The sequence below is a fragment of the Cetorhinus maximus genome, chromosome 5 (genome assembly GCF_964194155.1).
Source record: "Cetorhinus maximus chromosome 5, sCetMax3.hap1.1, whole genome shotgun sequence".
NCBI lineage: Eukaryota > Metazoa > Chordata > Chondrichthyes > Lamniformes > Cetorhinidae > Cetorhinus > Cetorhinus maximus.
This window is the reverse complement of record NC_135883.1, coordinates 112,808,258-112,831,026: the sequence shown is the minus strand read 5'-3', so window position 1 is coordinate 112,831,026 and position 22,769 is coordinate 112,808,258. Positions and strand designations below refer to the sequence as shown.

The 22,769-nt window shown below is 44.6% G+C and overlaps 1 protein-coding gene across 1 annotated transcript in view; it reads right to left on the bottom strand.

The window, feature by feature from the left end:
• Positions 1-4,238: 4,238 nt before the first annotated feature.
• Positions 4,239-22,769, bottom strand: part of tfap2d (transcription factor AP-2 delta (activating enhancer binding protein 2 delta)) — a 100,821-nt gene continuing 82,290 nt past the window's right edge. Inside the window, exons 7-8 of the mRNA XM_078541325.1 lie at positions 9,380-9,493; positions 4,239-4,458 (exon numbers count right to left, since the gene is read on the bottom strand). Coding sequence (XP_078397451.1) covers positions 4,239-4,458; positions 9,380-9,493 — 334 coding nt within the window. The remainder of the gene's footprint in view (positions 4,459-9,379; positions 9,494-22,769) is intronic.

Below are 22,769 nucleotides of genomic sequence, written 5' to 3'. Positions count from 1 at the left end.
AGTAAGCAGGAAAATTTAGGAAGAAATAGGGCTGCATCACACACAACCCAATAAGAGTACACATTATTATTTCAAGTTATTTTTTATCCATCTCTTCCCCCTCTCTCAAGGTCAGTCTGCCACTTTGCTGCCAAAAGGCAACCCATCAGGCCCAACATCACTGACCCTAATAACTGAGTATGACTTGCATATTCAAAAGTCACATCTGTTAACTGTGATTGCAGGGTAGAAACGTCTATGGCTGAAAGGCTGTAATTTACATTTCAACAAATTGATTTTTAGTGAAGCGACTATTCTCACTATTCAAATTAAAGTGGTTTGAAAATGCACGTTATAAGTAATATAACTTATCTTGTACTTAAAGGACATTGGATCCAATCACTCGCTGTAAAGATGCAAAATCTGAATTGAATTGATTGCACCAGATTGATTCAATGAACAATTTGCATTTACATAGTACCTCTATATGGACAATATTCCAAGATGCTATATGGAGGGGACGGTTGGGGTTGTGGGAGAGTAGGAGATAAATAAAAGAGAAAGTGAATAAAGGTGCGGATGCTGCAAGATTTAGAAGTGATTGAAATTGTGACTGAGAGGATGGGTTCCCGGATAGATTTTAAGGGTGGAGAAAGAAGTGGGGAGGAAAATGAATTTAGCCAGGAAGTTCCAGAAAGTCAGACTGAGGGGGTGTTGAAGGATGTGCCACCAATGTAAAGAGGGGGATATACAAAAGCCCAAAGTCAGACAACTGAAGGGATGGAAGGCTACAGGCAAATGATAAGGTAAGTCCAGGGAGGGAGTTGACAATAAGAACAAAGATTTTAAACAACAAAATAACGTTGCTCAGTGGAAATAGGGGCAATGAGTGAGCAGGACTTTGTGTGGGACAGGGTATGAGCAGCTGAGCTTTGGAGAAATAGAAGTTTATGGATGCTGGAAGACAACAGACTAAGATGGAGAACATTGGAGAAATTGAGTGCAGATTTGAAAAAATGTGAATAAAGGTTTTAGAGATGTAGAGGTTGAGGTAGGGTAGAAGGCAGGCAATATTATGGAAGCCTTGGTGAGGGATATGATGTGGGGATAGAAGGTCAGTTTTGGATCATTCAGAACACCAAATATCTGCAAGATCAGGTTCAGCTTGAGCAGTGGCCACGGAGAAGAGTAGAGGAATATTACAATTGTGCAAAGTTCATATCAAGGGATGAACTTGATGATATTGACTCCTCTATGCCCCACAACCCCATGTTCACTGTTCAGATGGCGGAAATTTTGATTCATCCATTACCTGAAGTCATACAGGTGAGATAGCAACACAGTGAGTTTGTTGTAGAGTCAAGGGAAGTGTTGGAAAGGAAAATATGGGTGTTGTCAACAAATGTATGGAAGATAAGCTTGTGTCTGTGGATGATACAATTTGGAACAGCATATTTTTCAGGATGAGCAGGGTCCCAAGGATAGATCTCACCAAGGATTATTTGACAGCCCCTTCAAAACCTGTGACATCTGACACGTAGAAGAACAAGGGCATCAGGCGAATGGGAAACACCAACTTCAAGTTTCCTCTAAGTACTGGCTTGGCAATATATCACCAATCCTTCACTGTTACTGGGTTAAAAACCCGGAACTCCTTCCCTAACGGCAGTCTGGGCACAGAGGTTCAAGAAAGTAACACATCTCTATCTTCTGAAGGCCAATTAGGGATAGGAAGTAAATGCTGGCTCACACATCATGAACAAATAAAAAAAATCATTAGTGGAACTTCAGAGGAACATAATGGGGACAGGAAGAGGAGCCATTACTGGCGATGTGCTGGCTGTGTTTAGTCAAGTAGGGGTGGATCCATACAAAGTGAATCCCGGCGAGGAGAAATAATGGAGGAGACTGATGTGCTTAACTTCATCAGACATTGCAGAGGGGTCAACGGGGATATGGAGAGAAAAACAGTTTCTTTGAGTGGGCTTAAAAAGATTTGACTTGAAACTAATTCTGGGATAGGTAATTCTTTTCATTATTTATTCTTTCATGGGATGTGGGCGTCGCTGGCTGGGCCAGCATTTATTGCCCGTCCCTAATTGCCCTTGCAAAAGTGGTGGTGAGCTGCCTTCTTGAACCGCAGTGTCCATGTGGTGTAGGTACACCCACAATGCTGTTAGGAAGGGAGTTCCAGGATTTTGACCCAATGTCAGTGAAAGAACAGTGATATAGGTCCAAGTCAAGATGCTGTGTGACTTGAGACAGGAACTTGCAGGTGGTGGTGTTGCCATGCATCTGCTGCCCTTGTCCTTCTAGGTGGCAGAGGTTGCAGGTTTGGAAGGTGCTGTTGAAGGAGCCTTGCTATGTTTCTGCAGTGCATCTTGTAGTTGGTACACACTGCTGCTATTGCTGGTCAGTGCTGGAGGGAGTGAATGTTTGTGGATGGAGTTGGCTGCTTTGTCCTGGTTGGTGTCAAACTTCTTGAGTGTTGTTGGAGCTACACTCATCCAGGCAAGTGGAGAGTATTCCATCACACTCCTGACTTTGGATTGTAGATGGTGGACAGGCTTTGGGGGATCAGGAGATGAGTTACTCTCCCCAGAATTCCCAGCCTCCGACCTGGCCTTGTAGCCACAGTATTGCACTACTTTGAACTATCTTGAGAGAGTATTTGAATTCTGTTCAGCTGAAAACTTCAGGGGAATTTCCAAATTTAAATTTGTATGATATAATTGTACACCAAGTTATCCAGGCATTTATTGCAAGTGAAATAATCTACAAGTCATTCAATCTGGCCAATACAAGGAATATAAATTAATTGAACGTACTTGTAATCTGAAAGAAAAGATCTAGAATTTCTAAAAATGCACAGCAGACTGATTAATGACTGGAAAAGAGGCTAATAGATAAACGTTTTAAGGTGTGATCCTGAGTTCTGAGGAAAGGTCAAGCCCAGAATGTGAACCTCTCTTTTTCTCAGATGCTGATTGACCAGTCGGGCATTTTCCTCTTTTTCTTATTTTCTGTAGTGCCTGGATCTGACTTTTAATAGGTAAGATAACGTGTTAATAATTATTTTAAATTTTAGTGCGTTTCAATTTTTTGAAAACGTAAAGCTGACAGTTACCTAATAATCAAACTAACTTCAGTGTTAAATGGTAACCTGTTTTTTGTTGCTCAAATTGGAAAAAGAAAGCATAAGAAATAGGTGCAGCAGGAGGACACATAGCTCCTTTAGCCTGCTCCATCATCAAATAAAATCATGGCTGATCTGACCTTGGCCTCAACTGCACTTTACTGCCAGTTCTCCATAACCTTTGACTTATCTCTCGTTCAAGAATGTGCCTGTCTCAGCCTTGATTATATTCAATGACTCAAAACTATTCAAAAACTCACTGAGGTTCATATATGCTGAGATATCAATGCTAAGCCTTAAAAGTGTTACTGTCACACACATAATACTACAAGATGCACAGAAACCTAACTTCATTTTGTCAAAAAAAATCGAGTAATGTAAAAGGGGGTTTGAATTAAGCTCAGGGTGAAAATGGATCAACAACATGTGATATGAATACTTTTATAATCTGTGTCCTGGTTTGTCTGGCTAATTGAAAAATTTATCATACCACATGGCTCACGATGGCAACTTCAATTTATAACATGATCAGTCAGGAAACTAATTTGAATAAGCACTTTAGCAGTTTTAGTTTCTCTGTGTTGCCACATTACATCATTTATATGATATACCACTGGAAATGTGATGGGCTGCAAAAATCTGCAGCCGTTCCAACTTACATCTGCCATAAACTTGATGCTCATCCACCAGAATGGTGAAAACTAGATCAGAACTCAAATAGACTGGTGAGTCCTGGTTGAAGCCACATGTGCAAACTCAGAAGATTCCTGGATGTTACAGGGAGACTGGAGCCATCATTTTCCCCAGAATCTTGTGATCATGCAAATAATTACATGAGGTAAATAATGAGCAGGTTTCATGCCACATCATGTAGATTGTTATTTGAAAGGGAATACTGCACTTTTGAATCCGGCGCTTAAGTTGTTAGGTGTATCATTATAAACACTATATAAACAGCACAAATGTGCATTAAATGTTCCAGTATTGTAAAAGTCGTGACTCCAATGTCGAGCTTTTATTGCCCTCTTTCCAGTCTTCCTACAAGAGGAAAAAAAACACCTTGTTTAAAATTGGACTTCAGCAGCAAGAAAGCTCTGGTGACTTAAAAGTTCATTCACTGAGTTCATTCTGTCTTCTCAATTTTGCCATCCTTTTGAGATGACTCCAAGCTCTTCCGCAGTGATGCCTTTTCTGTGTTGCCATTGCCCTGACCGTTCTCTGGTGAGCCTCCATTTTTAGTAACTGTGTGCTTATCCAGGTAGTTGAGCATTTCACTGAGGACAGTTTGGAAGCTGCTGAGGGCAGCACAGATGGCTGGGGTACCAAATCCATGTGTGATCAGGCTACATCAGATTTAAAAACAACAAATATTAATGTTTGAGTCCATGCGTACTCATATGGAACAAATTTGTTAAGACTATTAAACTATTACTAGAAATGCATAATTATAACTCGCTTTTCAACAGAAAAATAAAAAGAAAAGGAAAGATTTACATTTATCATTTGTGCTTTTCACAAACACCAGATATCACAAAGCACTCTACAACCAATGAAGTATTTTTGAAATGTAGTCACTGTTGTAATGCAGGAAATATGACAGCCAATTTGTGCACAGCAAGCCCCAACAAACAACAATGTGATAATGACCAGATAATCTATCATAGTCAGAAAGATTCTCAAACTAAGTAGAGGTGCTCCTGGATAAGAAAATCTATTCTTTGTACAAACATTACAGTTGAAAAAATAACTATAAAACCTATCCATGATACCGATGGCCAAAAACCTTCCCAGGGCCCAGAGACAAAAGGAGGTAGATCTGTGGTTTCATCAGTATATGTATCATTGGAGCACCCAGGCATCAGCCACCTTAACACAAAGATCTATCAATATTAGTCTGCTGCGTCAGATGGGAATAAGGTGGCTGGGTGGTTAAGTACCCATTAGAATTCTTACTGGTGTTATGACCAGGTGAGCAGAAGCAAGCCGGGCTCCCCTTCTATTCAGGCCCCTCAGTTGGTTGCAACAAAAGTGTTAAAATTTCTTGTCCCTATAAATGCCTTTTCCAATTCAAATGTATTTATTTTTTCAATAATGAGCCAATCAAGCCAGGTTTCCTTCAGTCAAAGATAAAGCTTATTAGCTACTGAACCTGAGGAAAAAAATAAAGATGTGACAACACACACATAGATATCAGAAGTAAGGAAGTTAGAGTCCAATAAAGAGTTAGGGATTAAGTCCTTTGCTTGTCTTTGAGGCGTAGATTGTTGAACGTTGTGGTCATTTGGAGTTAGTTGGTTTCCTGTAGAATTCTGGAGTTGACCTGGTTCAGGTCTGTACTTTTTTGAGGAGATTCTTCTGGCTTGAGAAAGAGAGAGATAGAGGGAGAGAGTTTGAGAGATCTTTACTGCTCTCTTCCAGCAGTGTTTTCAGATGACTCTGTTGTTTCTTTCTCCTCCTTCCTCTTTCCTCCTGATTCTGCTTGGCAGAAACAGTTTTTAAAACTTGTGTCTATATATTCCCAGGAAGGTATTCATTAAGCATGTCTTGCCATCATTGTTGCAGACCAAGTTATCCCATTTTTTGATCTTTCCATCTCCGAAACCTTTGACACATTTCATGATAGAAATCAACAGGAGATAGGATTATTTTGCCCTCCACAGGGGCTTTTGAATGCCTGATGAGTATCTGGCTGGTTAGCAGTTCCCATTGTCTTGACAGAACTACAGCTGATCAAAGTCCAGCACTTTGCATTTTTAATGCCTGCCTTTCAAGAGTTTGAATTGGACCCCAACAGCCCCCCAGGTGTGAAATTCCATGCAATAGTTCTGCAGTGCAATTCATATAGAAACTTTCCAGAGAAGTTGTCAACTTACAGTATCAGACATCAGGTGACTCATGGCAGCCGTTTTAATCAGTGTCTTTTCTTGTATTTGTTTTGAAACAGGTCATATTTAAACAGTTCAACATGTCTGTGGCTAACTGATGAAGTTGTAGTCAGTCACAGTTTCCTGTCATCGTGATGCTGGTAAACTCAGAATGCATTCCCTCCATTGCTACCTTAATTGCAGTTTTCTGAGTTGTCCAAGGTGTCTGTCAGAGGCAGATGGAGGCCTTGTGAAGTTATGGAAATTGGGTTCTTTCTGTCTCAATTACAACCCCAATGTCATTTTCACATGAAAATCCAGAAGGCCCCGCCCATAGCCCAGCCTGCCAGTAAAGCCTAGCTGGACTGATCTATCCGCTGAAGCAATGTTTAAAACCAGTATGTACATGTAACTGGATCATGGTGTCTGTGTGCTTTTGAGGTATTTGGTTTGTCAAGCAACCTTCCGGATTCCAGAATGCATCCTTCTGAGATTTTCTGCCTTTTGGCAGGTTTATCTGCTTATCATGAGTGGCAAAGCATCTCCCAATCTGCAGTACATAGCTGCACCAAGCAGGTTACCAAAATTCTGTTTGCCAGGAATGACCAATACATTACCTGCCCCATTGACCTCAACAGTCAACAGGAGAGGGTTCATGACTTGCAGCAGTAATTGTGCTGGGATTTAAATTCGTCACATTATTGACATTTGGCACTTTGATCTGCAGTGTAATTTTATAGCAGCTTCTGAATTTGCAGTGTCATTATGTCATAGACATAACAGCTGGCTGAACGATTTCAACATTCTTTAATACAGAATGAAGGGAATGGTAGGTGATGTAGCTTTAATACAGATGTATCCAGAGTATTGTGGCCTGTACCGGTGTTGCCTTCAGAACATGAGAGCACCAAGCACTGCAGAATTTTTGAATATGAAAGATTACCATTCTATTGATGCCCTTTAGTCCCCAGTTGCAGAAAAAGGATCACATATGTTTGTCCAAGGAAGTCTGACAGTTGTCACATTGCACATATCTTGTAATATTCTACCATCTCTTCAATATTCAGCCCTTCCGTAAACATGGTAGAGTGGCCATGAGGTAACTGAAGCTGAGGTTCTATGTCTCAACAGTTTGGTGGGGGGATTGGGTGGTGGGGGGATGGGGGGGTGGGGGAGGGGGGGGCGTTGGTGGGGGTGGTGGTGGTGGAAGTAGGTGTTCCTTACAATATGCTTCAGAAAGAGTCTCTTCCATCATAGTGCTGTGCTGCATCATGCACCACCTTGCCATACTAGGACGCCCATATTTGAAGGAGGCACAACAGTGGAAATAGTTGCCATTGGATAAGGCAGACCAAAGGGAAAGTGAGGAAGCAGTAGAAGATGGAGAGCCGCCTCACCATCTTGCAGAAAGAGATGTGAGGGATATTAATTGCTCAGATATTTCAGTAACTTGCTCATTCTCCTGTCCTGAAAAGTTGTCCAAAGCACATCTGTATTAAAGCTACATCACCTACCATTCCCTTCATTTTGTATTAAAGAATGTTGAAATCATTCAGCCAACTGTTATGTCTATGACATAATGACACTGCAAATTCAGAATCTGCTATAAAATTACACTGCAGATCACACTGCTAAATGTCAATAATGCGATGAATTTAAATCCCAGTACAATAATTGCCTTATATTAATTTCTTATTCAAGTGTCAACACATAGTGCCTTTCTTAGAAGAAGATTTCCTACCTCCAGTACTCCTACAATGTTCTCTCCTAGTAACCTCAGCTATGTTGATGGATGGTTGCTGTTGATCATGATGGGATGCTCATGGCTGGTGACCCCTGGGTTACTGAAGGTTTCATCACATGACTTGACCCAACTCTCCAGCCATTAGTTGGCCAAAATATGCATCCTTGTGACACATTACATTGCTACACCAATTGGAAAGCAATTGGTTCATTACTCAATTGGATAATGCTTGGCTGTCAGCCAAATAGTCTCTGTCTTCCCATTTTAAATATTTTGAAATTATTCAAAGAAAACGACAAAAACCAATATTTTTTAATATCCCAATGATTTTTCTCCAGAGTTGCATACAGTAGTGTCCTGGAGATTGATCTTCAATTCCTGGAGAGTCCAAGCTCATCCAGGAGGGTTGGCAACCTTACCTTTAGGTGTTTGAACTTCTGAGCACCCAGCTTCAGGTTGTTGCATCTTGGCAGTTGCCAGTGCAATCTGGCTCAGCTGACTAGCTGGCACCATGATGGGTGTTGGTTGAAGGAGGTGACGAAGCAGCAGACATGTCACTGCCACTCCCTTAGGTCTGACAGTCCCCAATTTCACTGATCTGTGGGAGAGGAGATCTTACAAGATGAATGACTCCTTGAAATACATTTCAGTGATTTGAGCTTCCAGTAAAGCTGATAAGACTGATGGCACTGACTCCTTTTGTGAGAGCCTGACTATAGTGTCTCTGGGGATGCCATGCAAGATGACATCACATAAGAAAGGAGCAGACTCCTCCATACTTTCAGCTGAAATGATGAAACTCCTCGCAGGCCCTCCAGTGCCTGGTGTATTCACTTGAGCAACACAGGCAGTTTTCTCTTCGTGGCTGGACCCTGGAAATCCACATCTGTGTCCTGATTAGCAGTGCTGGGAAAGAACTTCTCTGTCTGATGAGCTGCCTCCTCGGCCGTCACTGCCACAAGCATTTGTTGCTGCTCAATTATGCTGGGTGTCTCAAAACGTGGACAGCCCTCTGGATCATTATCTAACCCACACAGAGTGCCGATGTTTGTGGTGTTTGTGTGGAATAGGGTGCATGATGGTGCAACTTGTGGTAGAGTGCCCTCCTCCGAAGTGGATTCTTCTGCAGGGTCTAGGTTCTCTGAAGTTACAAGAGGAAAGAGAAAAGGGGGAAAGAATTGGGGTGACACATTAACAGATGGCAGTCTTGAGACTGCAGCTTGAAGTTGTGAAGTTTGTTGAATATTAGCTGAGGTACATGGAGGGTTACAAGTAGTGTGTAGGCACTTGCTCAGGTAAGCTGTCAGCCTCATATTCTCTGATGCTCGTGGCTTTTCCCAGGCCACCAGTCCTCAGGTCTTCTTGCTCCACATGAGTGAGGGTGTGTTTTTTTTTCCCAACAACTTTATTAGTAAATCTACTGTAGTGGATGCAATATATATGATGTTAGGTCACAGATCAGCCCTGATTTCATTGAATGGTGGAACAGGCTTGAGGGCTAAGTGGTCTACTCCTATTCCTATGTTCCTTTGTACGTCAAACACCATAAAACCATATGGTTAATATCAACAGCAGAATAACTGACTTGCTGATACAATGTCAGGTGACTAAAAATTTTAGTGTAAATTTGATCAATATGATAAGTGGCAGAAATACCTAAAATGTGTTAAATGTCTCTGAATATCGAGGTCTAGAATTGGAGTTGGTCTTGAGGATCCCAGGGGTGATCTTTCTTGACTTAATAGGTCCTGAAATTCCTTACAGATTTGCCTGCAATTTAAAAAAAGAACACAGTTTGTTAATGTATTGGATTTAATATGACATATGCCAGTTTGTTATTTGGCAGCTTCCAAGGATCTTGGATTTGGTGAGGTATGACGTTGAATTGAAAATCTCAGGAAAGCTCACCAGACTGAATTGGCAAAAACAAAAGAGTGTATATATCAAATGATGCATTGAGCCTCTTACATAGTATAGGATAATGGTGCTCTTGGTGACCATCTTACCCTCTCTATTTTAACAGATAGTGCCATCACAATGGCCCCTCTGTGGCGTTGCAGTCACATAACATGTCTCAATCCTCCTTTTCCAAATTTGGTTGCCACATCAATTCTTAAATTATTTTCCCCTTCTTCTTTAACCCTCCAGCATCATACATCTGCAACCACCTTCAGCCAGAAGTGCCAAGCAGATGATCTGTCTCGGATACTTCCAGGGGTTCCCAGTATCACAGATGCCAGTGTTCAGCCAATTCCATTCACTCAATGTGATATCGAGAAACGGCTGAAGGCACTGGATACTGCAAAGGCTATAGAGCCCTGACACCATTCCAGCAATCATACTGAAGATTTGTTCTCCAGAACTAGCTGTACCCCAGGCTAAACTGTTCCAATTTAGCTACAACATTGGCATCTACCCAACAATGAGAAAAATTGCTCAGGTATGTCCTTCCACATAAAGAAGGATAAATCTAACCCGGCCAATTACTGCGCCATCAGTCTACTCTTGGTCATCAGCAAAGCGATGGAAGAGGTGGTCGACAATGCTACTAAAAGGCACTTACTCAGCAATAACCTGCTCACTGATGCTCAGTTTGGGTTCCACCAGGGCCACTCAGCTTCTGACTTCATTATAGCCTTAGTCCAAACATGGACAAAAGAACTGAACTCAAGAGGTGAGAGTGACTGTCCTTGACATCAAAGACCCCTAGCAAAACTGGAGTCAATGGGGATCGGGGGATGCGGTGGAACTCTCCACTGGTTGATGTCATACAGAAAACAAAGGAAGATGGTTGTGGTCATTGGAGGTCAATAATCCCAACCACAGGACATCATTACAGGAGTTCCTCAGGGTAGTGTCTTAGGCCCTGCCATATTCAGCTGCTTCATCAATGGCCTTCCTTCCATTATAAGGTCAGAAGTGGGGATGTTCGCTGATGATCGCACAATGTTCAGCACCATTCGCGACTCCTCAGATACGGAGCAGTCCATGTCCAAATGTAGCAAGACCTGGCTTGGGCTAAAAAGTGGCAAGTAACATTCACGCCAAACAAGTGCAAGGTAATGACCATCTCCAACAAGAGAGAATCTAACCATCGCCCCTTGACATTCAATGGCATTACCATCACTGAATCCCCAACTATCAATATCCAGGGGGTTACCATTGACCACAAACTGAACTTTCCCAGCCATATAAATACTGTGACTACAAGAGGAGGTCAGAGGCTGAGAATTCTGTGGTGAGTAACTCACCTACTGACTCCCCAAAGCCAGTCCACCATCTATAAGGCTGAAATCAGAGGTAGAATTTTCTCCCCGTCGGTGGTTGTTGGGCAGAAGCGGGCGCGGGCGTGCACGCAGCCAATTGCCACCCGCGATCGGCTAGGTGCTGCTATTTTACACAGGCGAGCCAATTAAGGCCCGCCCAGCATGACGCGCGCCTGAAAGCGATGAGCGCTCCCTGTGCGGGCAGTGGGGTTGTCTGAGTAGGGGCCTGCGCTCTTTTGCGCATGTGCGTGAAAGAGCTCAAAAGTCTCCCTGAGGCAGAGCTTAAACTAATTTAAAGTTCAAAAAAATTTAATAAATGAAAAAAAATATTTTTAAGACATGTCCCCTCATGTGAAACTGTCACATGAACTGGGACATGTCTATTAACTTTAGTAAAAATTTTTACAAGACTTTAAAAACCTTCATGAAATCTCATCCCACCCATGAATGAAGTTTCATGATAGATGCGAAGGCTGCCTGGGCTCTTCGCCTGCCTGCCAGCCAACCTTAAGGTTAGACAGGCAGCTCAGTTAATTGTTTCAATTGATAGTTAACTGGCCTTAATAGGCCATTGACAGTTCAGCGGGCATGCAGCTGACTCAGCTGCACGCCTGCCGAATGGAAAATCTGAATGACGCGCGGGGACATCGGGACGCACGCCTGATGTCACCGTGGGTTATTTTACGCCTCGGCGAGTGGGCCCTGCCCCCGCTCACCGAGTTGAAGATTCTGCCCCAGGAGTGTGATGGAATGGTCTCCACTTGTATCAAATTTGCGTGGTTGGTCTAGTTAATTTCTGGATAATGGTAATCCCCAGGATATTGATGGTTGGGGATACAGCAATGGTAATGCTCTTGAATGTCAAGGGGAGATGGTTAGCTTTTTTAGTTATAGGTGGTCGTTGCCTGGAACTTGTCCGGTGTAAATGTTACTTGTATGTCCAGTGCCAATAGGTCTACCCTTCACCCATTGGTATTTGAGAATTTTACTTGGGTCTTACACACAGTATATTACTCTAACATGAATAGTTTAGAAAGACTCCCAGCTTTCGGATGGGATGACTGCTTGCCTCTATCAAAGCCTATGCAAAGTTTGAGGCCAATGGGCCATGGGTTGCCAGTTTGTGGTTAAAAAGAAAGATTTGCATTTTTATATAGCTTTCTCAACCTCCAGATGTTCCAAAGTGCTTTACAGCCAATGAAGTACTTTTGAAGTGTAGTTACTGTTCTAATGTAGGAAACATGACAGTTAATTTGTGCACAGCAAACTTCCACAGGAAGGATTTTAACTCAGCCAAGGCATAGGAAGACAACCAGTGCCTGTAGTACTGTACCCCAGAATAGATCAGAACTATCAGCAGAGGAGAGAAAAATTGAAAGCAAAGCAATTTGATGTTGGAGCTTTCCCCTGAATGTTCCACAAACATTTAAAAGTAATAAAAGATTGAATAAATGAAATACACAGAAGTAAACCATGTTTACTTTGTTTGCAGCATTTCCTGAATAAGCAAAATATTTGTAGCTTGATGAATTTTCTATTTTACTACAATGAGAAAATCTCAAAGAAACATTCAAATTTGCTATTGGTGATCATCTCAGGGAACAATTACTTCTTGAAAGAAAAGAAGAGCAGCAGGCTTTAAATACCACTCTTTGTTTCACATGGTTTCAGCTTCTACGTGATTTATATGATTTCCAGTCCTAGGCTACTCTTCCTGAGGTCATCTTTTCAGTGTTTTCAGGCAGGTACCAAATACAGGTCACTCTAATTACATGGATTCCTGCAGCATCATGTAAGCTGTCAGTCACACTAGTCTGACAGCAATTGATATATCTCTTAAGAAAAAAAGTCAATGCACAAACACTTAGTCTTAGCACAATATTGCATACAAAGACCCATGCTGTGTCTTGAAACTGTGGATCATATTTTTAGACTCAAGCCTACAAAAGTCTATACCCAAGAAACTGTATTTACATTTATTTTATCGGGAAATTATATATGCTGCAGTCAAAGCAATCCTCCAAGGAGCCAAAGTGTACTAAAACTATAAATGTATTTTTAAAGTTTATATTCTGATTTCATCTTTAACAAATACTTATCCATATCCAGAAACTGATGATTCTCAAAAAAACATTTCTCTAAGTCAATAAAACTGATGCTAAAAGTGCTAAACTCATTTTGCCCAAGAAAACACACAGATTTGCACTAAGTGCAGCAGCAGGCAGTTAAAACAACATTTTACCCGCTGGCCACAATGGCGGCTTTTCACGCTGTATCGTCCCAAACCCGCCGCATTAATTATGCATTCTGGGGAAACAGGCTCTTTCGATGGTGGGCAGGCTCTCATTCATCTGCCATGTCATCACATTGCACCATATCTAAAGTGTAGCTACGCGCACACCTCTCAGTGCTTCCAGCCCATGGCTGCTGCAAAGAAGACATGGCCCTGAAAGGCAAAAAGACTGCAGCCCCCAAGTTCAATGGCACGTCCCTTGAACGCCTTTTGGATACAGTGGAGGCTCGCCGTGATGTCATCTACCCCCACTCTGGCCACAGGATGGGCAGCAACCTCACAAATCCAGCTTGGGAGGTGGCGGCAGCGGTGGGCAGTGCCAATGCCACTCAGTGCCACTACAGGATGAACGGTCTCATCCATTCCGCCAATGTAATTCTCTTCTCATCATTCTCAACTCACACTCACAAACCCATCACACATCCACAGAGATCTCATACCTCAAAGGACAACACCACTAACTCTCACACACACCCTCACATCTCCATCAGGCTCATACTCTCTCGAGCTTGTGTCCTCAGCATGTCCATGGCTCCGATCACCACGCAAACATTCCGCGCAGTGCGATGTGTCCTGCTCACCCTCTCTCTATCTGTTTTCATGCAGGAGAAGCCAGCTCACATCAGCAGGGAGAGGTTCCAGACCAGCAGGTGGAGTGGCCCACATTAGGCCCCTCACTCACTTTGCGCACTGACTGATGAGGACATGGACCGTGCCTGCGGGGACAGTGAGATCAGCGGCGATTACCCTCCTGAGGACCCTGCACCACATCATCCCTCTCACAACACAACTGTGAGTGCTCTCTCTCCTGCTTTTGACTCTGCTTCCATGCACTAATTAACTCTACTTTGGTTCACAGGGAGCTCTGCCAAGCAACTGGCACCCTCAGCCAGCCAGTCCCTCAGCGCAATCCAGGTCCTCACCTCCAGCCAAGAGGACACCTCCTCCATTGAAGAGCTGGAAATACACAGCCTGAAAGACCCATCACAGTGCTTACACACACCCTCTACCAGCGCACAGATTTACACCTCGGTGGGACCTAGATCTAGTGCAGGCTCGGAGTCACAATCTGGTGGTCACCGCACGGACACATATCCACAGCAGCAGGAGGCAGGTTCATGCAAGCTCCCCAGCACTTGGAGATTGCTGGGGACCAGGCATCTGTGAGCTCCGAGTCAGATGATCAGCCTCTAGATTTGGCCTTCAAACTCATCCTGGGGAGTCAGCGGAAGGCGGGGAACATCACGCAGAGCTGTTGGAAGCCCTTAGCAGAGCAGCATGTAAGTTGGAGGAGTGCGTCCACCTGCTCTCTGATGAAGTGGTGCCCACAAGTGCGTGTATGGAGGTCTCCATGAGGATGGCGGACGCCATGAAAACCCTGGTCCAGCAGAGTGTGGAGATGCGCTCAGGCCTGCACTCCATCACGGGAGCCATGGGTGAGTTCCTGCAGTGGCAACACAAGAGGGAAAATGGGCCAACTCGATGTCCCTCCAGATGCTCCTTCCCCTTAAGGAGTCAGACCAGGGTCCCCAGGCACTCAAAGGGAGGAGGAGCGGCAGCTGGACACCCCTGAGTCATCCACTCAGAAATCTCAGAGGCTGTCCTCTCCCTCTGAGTCCCTTTGCCTGTGACTCCCTCAACCTTGTCCTCTGTCACCGCAGAGGGAGCAGGTGGCCCATGAGTGATTCTGGAGGGAAAAGTGTGTGCGTGTGTCAGGACCTTTTGGAGCCTCATGCAAGTATTCTCACACTCACGTGGATCCTTCACGTATCATAATCACCTCAATGTCCTGAGCATTTTCAATGCTGCCTGCTGGGATTCGTGATCAGTTGTCCATCTGAGCTGACCTGCATCTCCACCCACCCACTGATCACACTCCCATGCAGCATCTGACCTCACCCAGCATGACTCTCGTTTCACTTTTGATTTGGACAGGATGGTTTGGATTTGTTTTTTCATGTGCTCTCCCATCTTTTCCCCTCCCTTCGTCACCCATTTCCTTTCCCCTATCACAGTTGACCCACCCCCCCACCCCCATCCAGGCATCACCTTCCACCTCCCCTCCGTGACCTACCAGCCACAACCGTTTTCCTTCGGGGACGTCCGGGTGAACATGCACATTCCCTTCCTTCCAGTAAATCCCACCCTCATCCACATTAACCTCCCCAACCTCTTCCTTTCCACCCCCAGGGTGCGTGTCTGCCTCCGAGACCCACCAACCACCCTCACCGTCCCCTCTACCGTCAAACTCTCGTCCTCCCACCCTACCAACTCATTCTGCCCTCAGTCATTCTTATCATTCCCTCTTACCACACACACCCTCAGTTCACTCCCCAGGAGGTAGACATGGACCCATCAGACCCCTCCTTGCAATTTCACATGGATATTCCTCCCCAAGAACACCTCACCCCCTCCAGGCCACTTCCCCCGGAACACTGTCCCACCCTGCAGCCCTTTCCACCCCGCAACCCCTTCCCCGCCTCTGGACACTTTCCCCCCACTCCAGATCTCCTTTCCCCCTCTGGACCCCTTCTCCCCTCCAGACTCCTTCCCCCTCCACCCCGGAATCCCTTCCCCCCCCACTTAGTCCTCCCACCACACCCACCCCAACCCCCTGACTCCCCACTTGCTTAGTCCCTCCCCCTTCCTGACACCTCAGAAAGCCTCATTTCTTCTGCCCTTAGTCCTTCCTCCCTTCTGACTCCTTCCTCCAGCCTTACCTCTTCCTCCAGCCTCACTTCTTCCTCCAGCTTTACTCCTTCCCCCTTCCCAACTCCTTCCTCCACCCTTACTTCTTCCTCCACTTTTATTCCCTCCCCTTTCTGCACTCCTTTCTCCCCCTGGACTCCTTCTCCTCTCCACAGTCCTTCCCCTCTCCGAACTCTTTCCCTTACACCTTCCACCCCTCTTACACCTACCTCCCCAGTTGCCATCTTCTCCCCCATTACCCCATCCTCCCCAGGGCTCTCCCCCCTTCCCAACTTCACCCCACCCCCGACACCTCTTCCTCTCCCAGTCAATCCTAGAACTCTGTCTCCCACCCCCTCAACCATCATCCATTGTGAGCATCAACGGTGACTTTCCAACTTCCGTGAGATGCTTTGCAGCAGAGCCAGGTCCATGAGAATCCACCCAGCATGCCATGAATGTTCCCCAAGGGTCCTGTTGCTGTTGGGCTCCTGCATTGTCTCCTCTTCGAATGTCCGCAATGTGAGCAAGACCCTGGCGGTAAATCCTGACTTCTGCACATCACAGTTGTCAAGACGTGTTCTTTACCGGCGTGTTTTCCCGCTGACTTGGGCGGACGATCCAGCGGACGGGGGGATGAGTCCTGCAGGCTGACCTTATTATGATAAGCTGAGGTATTACAATGAGGTTCCCGATAACCGATGGCGGGGAACGCAGCCCGCCATCGACGGGCTGAGCGGACGATTGCAAACTGTTTTCACACTGGTTGTCCACTCACAGCACCAAACAAGCCCAACACCAGCGGGCACAGAAAATCCCAGACAGGGCTTTGTTTTTAAGGAAAACTTTCTGATGCTCCACTAGTACTGAACTTCTCTGCTACTCTGCAGAATCTGAAGGGGAGTTTTTTTTTAACTGGAAACAGAATTTCAGAATTGGGGAGGAGGTGGCAACAAGTGCTCAATGGGTCTAATGCTGATAGCTTGAGACCCAAACACATTGAACTTATGGGCTTCGTCTCCATGCTGCTAGAAAGCAACATATGTTGGTGGGCGGAAATTGAAGTTCAAGCAGCAGGAGGCCACCCCTATACCAAAGAAAGACTCACTGGCAAGAAGATGGGAAGGTGAAGAGGTTTCAGGATCATCTTCCAGGACTTGGGAGTGGAGGGGGAGTCTGCAGTAGGGAGGCCTAATCTTTCCTTGTGGTGTTCTGATTAATGCAGTCCTCCACGTAATGATATTTTTAGCATGGGTTGTGATAACTGCAAGAACAAAATATGGGCAGAGTGTTGTTTACAGGGAACAGGAAATCTAGACAGAGGACTTCAAGATTCAAAGTTTCCCCTCCCTCATTTCAAAGACCAACACAATAGGCTTACTTCATGTTTCCTTTTTTTAAAAAAAATCAGTTTTATTGCTGGCATGGAAACCCTTGAGAAGGGTCAACACTGCTTACAGACTGCTGTGGTAATGTTAATTACAGAAACATTCCTTGAGGGTTTTCAGTGTAAAACAAGGAGGACACAGCATCAGCATGGTCTGAGAGCCATTCCGCTGCTTCCACAGATGTTACCTGACCTGCTGAGCATTTCTGTTTTACTCTCTGTTCAGGTTGTATCAGGGCCAGTTTTAAATCATGCACCCTGGAACTAATAATGGAGTCATTCTAGGACACTCCTTATAACTGATGTCACTGAATGGCAAAGAAAGGAAGGGATTTCCATTTTGACAATAAAAAAGACATTTGAAAGTCAAAGATATGAAACCAATTGGAGCAGATTTTCATCAGGTCAACATGGTGACAATGCCCTTAAAATACAGTTGTTAGACCTATGCCCCTATCCCTCCCCAAAGTCCCCCCACCACTGACCTCCCACCCCTCAGCAACACCAAAGCTTTGGCTACTGCCATTTTTAAAGGGCCTCTCTTCTGTATGGCTGAACTGTCCATCCTGTTGTGGCAATAGGTCTCTTGATTATGAAACTAGAGTCCTATGAAGTAATAAATATCCCATAGTTCTCAGGAGACGTGGGGCAGAGCAATGCCACCAACATTCCACAAATATATCCCGGCACTGAGTGGTCTAATTGTCAGTCTTAAGGGGACAGCTCCTGACCACTCCATAAATGGGCCAGGAATGTTCATGGGGTATACTGCATATCGCTTAGGTGGGTTTATTGAGGCAAAAATTTGAATCAGGCTTTAAGTCCAATTGAAGCTCTATTATTCATTCTAGGCTTTTGATTCAGTTAGCACACAACATAACAGTGGAGATTAGAAATTTAAATTGTTGATGTTTTTAAACTTTGTTTATCCATTCCTTCAGGTTTAATGTAAAACATGCTATCTGCAATTAGTTTGTTTCTATCATTCTTGGAAATTAAAAATCAGAATGAGTTATTATATTGCAGTGTAAAACTACATTATTTCACAGCTATGTAAAGCTGATACTCTGATACTTGAAGAAAATGGGCAATTTCAGTGGTTCCACCTGCATCGTGGGAGTACCTGTCAGAGCAGCAGATCAAGGCAATAGGGGCTCGACTCTGAGAAAGTCAGCACTTCACAGGATTGTGCGATCTGATTCTCAAAAGCTACTGGGAGCAATCTACATACAACTGCTGCATTGGTTATTGTGAAAGATGTATACAAGCTCTATCTTGGCTTAGTACGCAACTACAGAATTCCACAAGGTTCTGACAGTGTGAAAATGTCACATAGAATTTTGTTCTTTAAAGTTTCTTTGAGTGCAGCTCCAACAACACTCAAGAAGCTTGACACTATCTAGGACAAAACAGCTGCTTGATTGGCATCCCAACCACAAACATTCACTCCCTCCACCACCAACGCACAACGATAGGTGTGTACCATCTACAAGATGCACTGCAGGAATTCACCAAGACTCCTTAGACAGCACCTTCCAAACCCACAACCACTACCATCTAGAAGGACAAGGGCAGCAGATAGATGGGAACACCACCACCTGGAAGTTCCCCTCCAAGTCATTCACCATCCTGACTTGGAAACATATTGCCGTTCCTTCACTGTCACTGGGTTAAAATCCTGGAACTCCCTTCCTAACAGCACTGTGGGTGTACTCCACCACATGGACTGTAGCGGTTCAAGAAGGTAGCTCACCACCACCTTCTCAAGGGCAATTATGGATGGGAAATAAATGCTAGCCTAACCAGCAATGCCCACATCCCATGAATGAATAAAAAAAACTCAATAAATTTCAATATCCCTTTGTTCTGACCAACAACAGCCACTGTTAATTACCTCTATGGATTGGAGCTCGCAGAACCATTATTTATATTAAACTGTAATCATTTTTTTCCACGATTATTAAACTAACATTTGCTTTTACCCATACCCACAAAATTATTTTTGGGCATAACAGGTGATCCTGATGCTGATCCTGCATTAACAATCTTTCTGCTGGTTAAGGGTTTCCAAAGGATGGGTTGAAAAGGTTCTCTCTAATTTCTTTCGGTTTTTAATGAAATAGGCTTTTTATTAATGCTTGTTTAATATTGATGTTAAAGCAAGAGGAAGAAAAGAAAGATGACTAAAGTGACCTAAAGCTGACAAAATTGGCATGTCAAACAGCTAAGATAAATATGTAGTGTGGAAAAGAGAGTGGAGAATAGCTAGGGTGGCTGGATGAAAATACCCTTAATATTGCAAATGCCCCTAGTGTATTAACACATGGGACTATAATGGCCCCAGCTAAAAAGTGGCCCTCTCCAGGGTTTGTGAGCCATATAATAATGCCTGTTATAACCTAAGGAACTTGATCTCTCTCCCTCAATCCAACTGGACTGAGAAGCTGCTCATCTATATTAGTAAAACCCACTGGTTGACAGCAGGTCCCATCCTTCTCTGTTCACATAGGTTAAAGTGGATTGTAGTGAGGAAAGGGAGATGTCCAGGGTAATGCTCTGGGGACCTGGGTTCAAATCCCAACATGGCAGATGGTGGAATTTGAATCCAATAAAAATCTGGAATTAAAAGTCTAATGATGACCATGAAACCATTGTTGATTGTCAGAAAAATCCATCTGGTTCATTAATATCCTTTAGGGAAGAAAATCTGCTGTCCTTACCTGGTCTGGCCTACATGTGACTCCAGACCCACAGCAATGTGGTTGACTCTCAACTGCTCTCTGAAATGGCCCAGCAAGTCACTCAGTTATTTCAAACCGCTAAAAAGTCTAAAAGGAATGAAACCAGATGGACCACCCAGCATTAACCCAGGCATCGGAAAAGACAACGGCAATCACAGCCCTTTCAATCCCTGCTAAGTCCTCCTTACTAACATCCGGGAACTTGTGCCAAAATTGGGAGAGCTGTCTCACAGACTAGTCAAGCAACAGCCTGACATTGCCTGTAAGGTATGATTCCGTAAGTATGACTATGCCCCAGAGACCACCATCACCATCTCTGGGTATGTCCTGTCCCCCCCAGCAGTGGTGGCGGTACAATGGTATACAGCCAGGAAAGATTTGCCCTGGGAGTCCTCAACATTGACTCCAGATCATATGAAGTCTTATAGCAACAAGTCAAACATGGGCAAGGAAACCACCTGCTGATTACCCGGCACCATCCCCACTCAGCTGATGAATCAGTGCTCCTCCATGTTGGAAACCACTTGGAGGAAGTACTGAGAGTGGCAAGGGTGCAGAATGTATTCTGGGCGGGGGACTTGAATGTTCATTGCCAAGAGTGGCTCGGTAGCACCAGTACAGACCAAGCTGGCTAAGTCCTAAAGGACATAGCTGCTAGACTGGGTCAGCGGCAGATGGTGAGGCAACCAACAAGAGGGAAATACATCTGCTGCAGATGTATCTGTCCATGACAGTATTGGGTGGAGTGACCACCACACAGTCTTTGTGGAGACGAAGTCCCATCTTCACATTGAGGATACCCTCACCCCTAGAGCTCAATTCTTTTATCCATGCTTGAACCAAGGCTGTAATGATGTCAAGAGTTGAATAGCTCTGGCAGAACCCAAACTGAATGCCAATGAGCAGGTTATTGCTTGATGGCATTGTTGATGTTGTGTGGAACTACCACTGTGCTAAATGGGATAGATATCAAACAGATCTAGCAATTCAAAGCTGGGCATCCATGAGGTGTTGTGGGCCATCAGCAACAGCAGAATTGTATTCAACCGCAACCTGTAACCTCATGGCCCAGCATACCCCCTTTCTAACATTACCATCACGCCAGGGAATCAACCCTGGTTCAGTGAAGATTGCAGGAGGGCATGCCAGGAGCAGCACCAGGCATAAACAGCAAGCAATAGACAGAGCTAAGCGATTCCACAACCAATAGATCAGATCTAAGCTCTGCAGACCTGCCACACCCAGTCTTGAATGGTGGTGGACAAACAACTCACTGGAGGAGGAAACTCCATAAATATCCCCATCCTCAATGATGGATTCAGCACATCATAGCAAAAGACAAGGCTGAAACATTTGCTACAATCTTCAGCCAGAGGTACTGAGCTGATGATCCATCTCAGCCTTCTCTAGAGATCCCCAGCATCACAAATGCCAGTCTTCAGCCAATTCAATTCACTCCACGTGATGTTAAGAAACGGCTGAAGGCACTGGATACTGCAAAGACTATGGGCCCTGACAATGTTCCGGCAATAGTACTGAAGACTTGTGCTCCAGAACTTGCCACACCCCCAGCCAGGCTGTTCTAGTACAGCCACAACACTGGCATCTACCTGTCTATTTGGATAATTGTCCAGATATGTACACAGCAAAGCAGGACAAATCCAATCCGGCCAATTACCATCCCATCAGTCTACTCTCAATCATCAATAAAGTAACGAAAGGGGTCATCAACAGTGGCATTAAGGGGCATTTGGCAATAACTGGCTCACTGACACCCAGTTTGGGTTCTGCCAGAGCCACTCAGCTCCTGACCTCATTACAGCCTTGGTTTATACATGGACAAAAGAGCTGAACTCCAGAGGTGAGGTGAAAGTGACTGCCCTTGACACCAAGGCAGCATTTGACCAAGTGTGGCATCAAGGAGCCTTAACAAAACCGGAGTCAATGGGAATCAGGGGGAAAACACTCCTCTGGTTGGAGTCATGCCTAGCACAAAGGAAGATGGTTGTGGTTGTTAGAGGTCAAACATCTCAGCTCCAGGACATCACTGCAGGAGTTCCTCAGGGTAGTGTCCTAGGCCCAACCATCCTCAACTGCTTCATCAATTACCTTCGTTGCATCATGAGGTCAAAATTGGCAATGTTCACTGATGATTGCACAATGTTCAGCACCATTCGCTACTCCTCAAATACTGAAGTAGTCCTTGTCCAAATGCAGCAAGACCTCGACAATATCCAGGCCTGGGCTGACAAGTGGCAAGTAACATTCGTACCACACCAGTGCCAGGCAATGACCATCTCCAACAAAAGATAATCTAATCATCACTTCCTAACATTCAATGGCATTACCATTGTTGAATCTCCCACAATCCTGGGGATTACCATTGATCAGAAACTGAACTGGACTAGCCATATAAATACTGTGACTACAAGAGCAGGTCAGAGGCTGTGGCGAGTAACTCACCTCTTGACTCCCCAAAGCCTGTCCACCATCTACAAGGCACAAGTCAGGAGTGTGATGGAATACTCCCCACTTGGCTGGATGAGTGCAGCTCCAACAACACTCAAGAAGCTCAACACCATCCAGGACAAAGCAACCTACTTGATTGGCATCCCATCCGCAATCACCCCATTCACTCACTCCACCCTCGACGCACAGTAGCAGTAGTGTG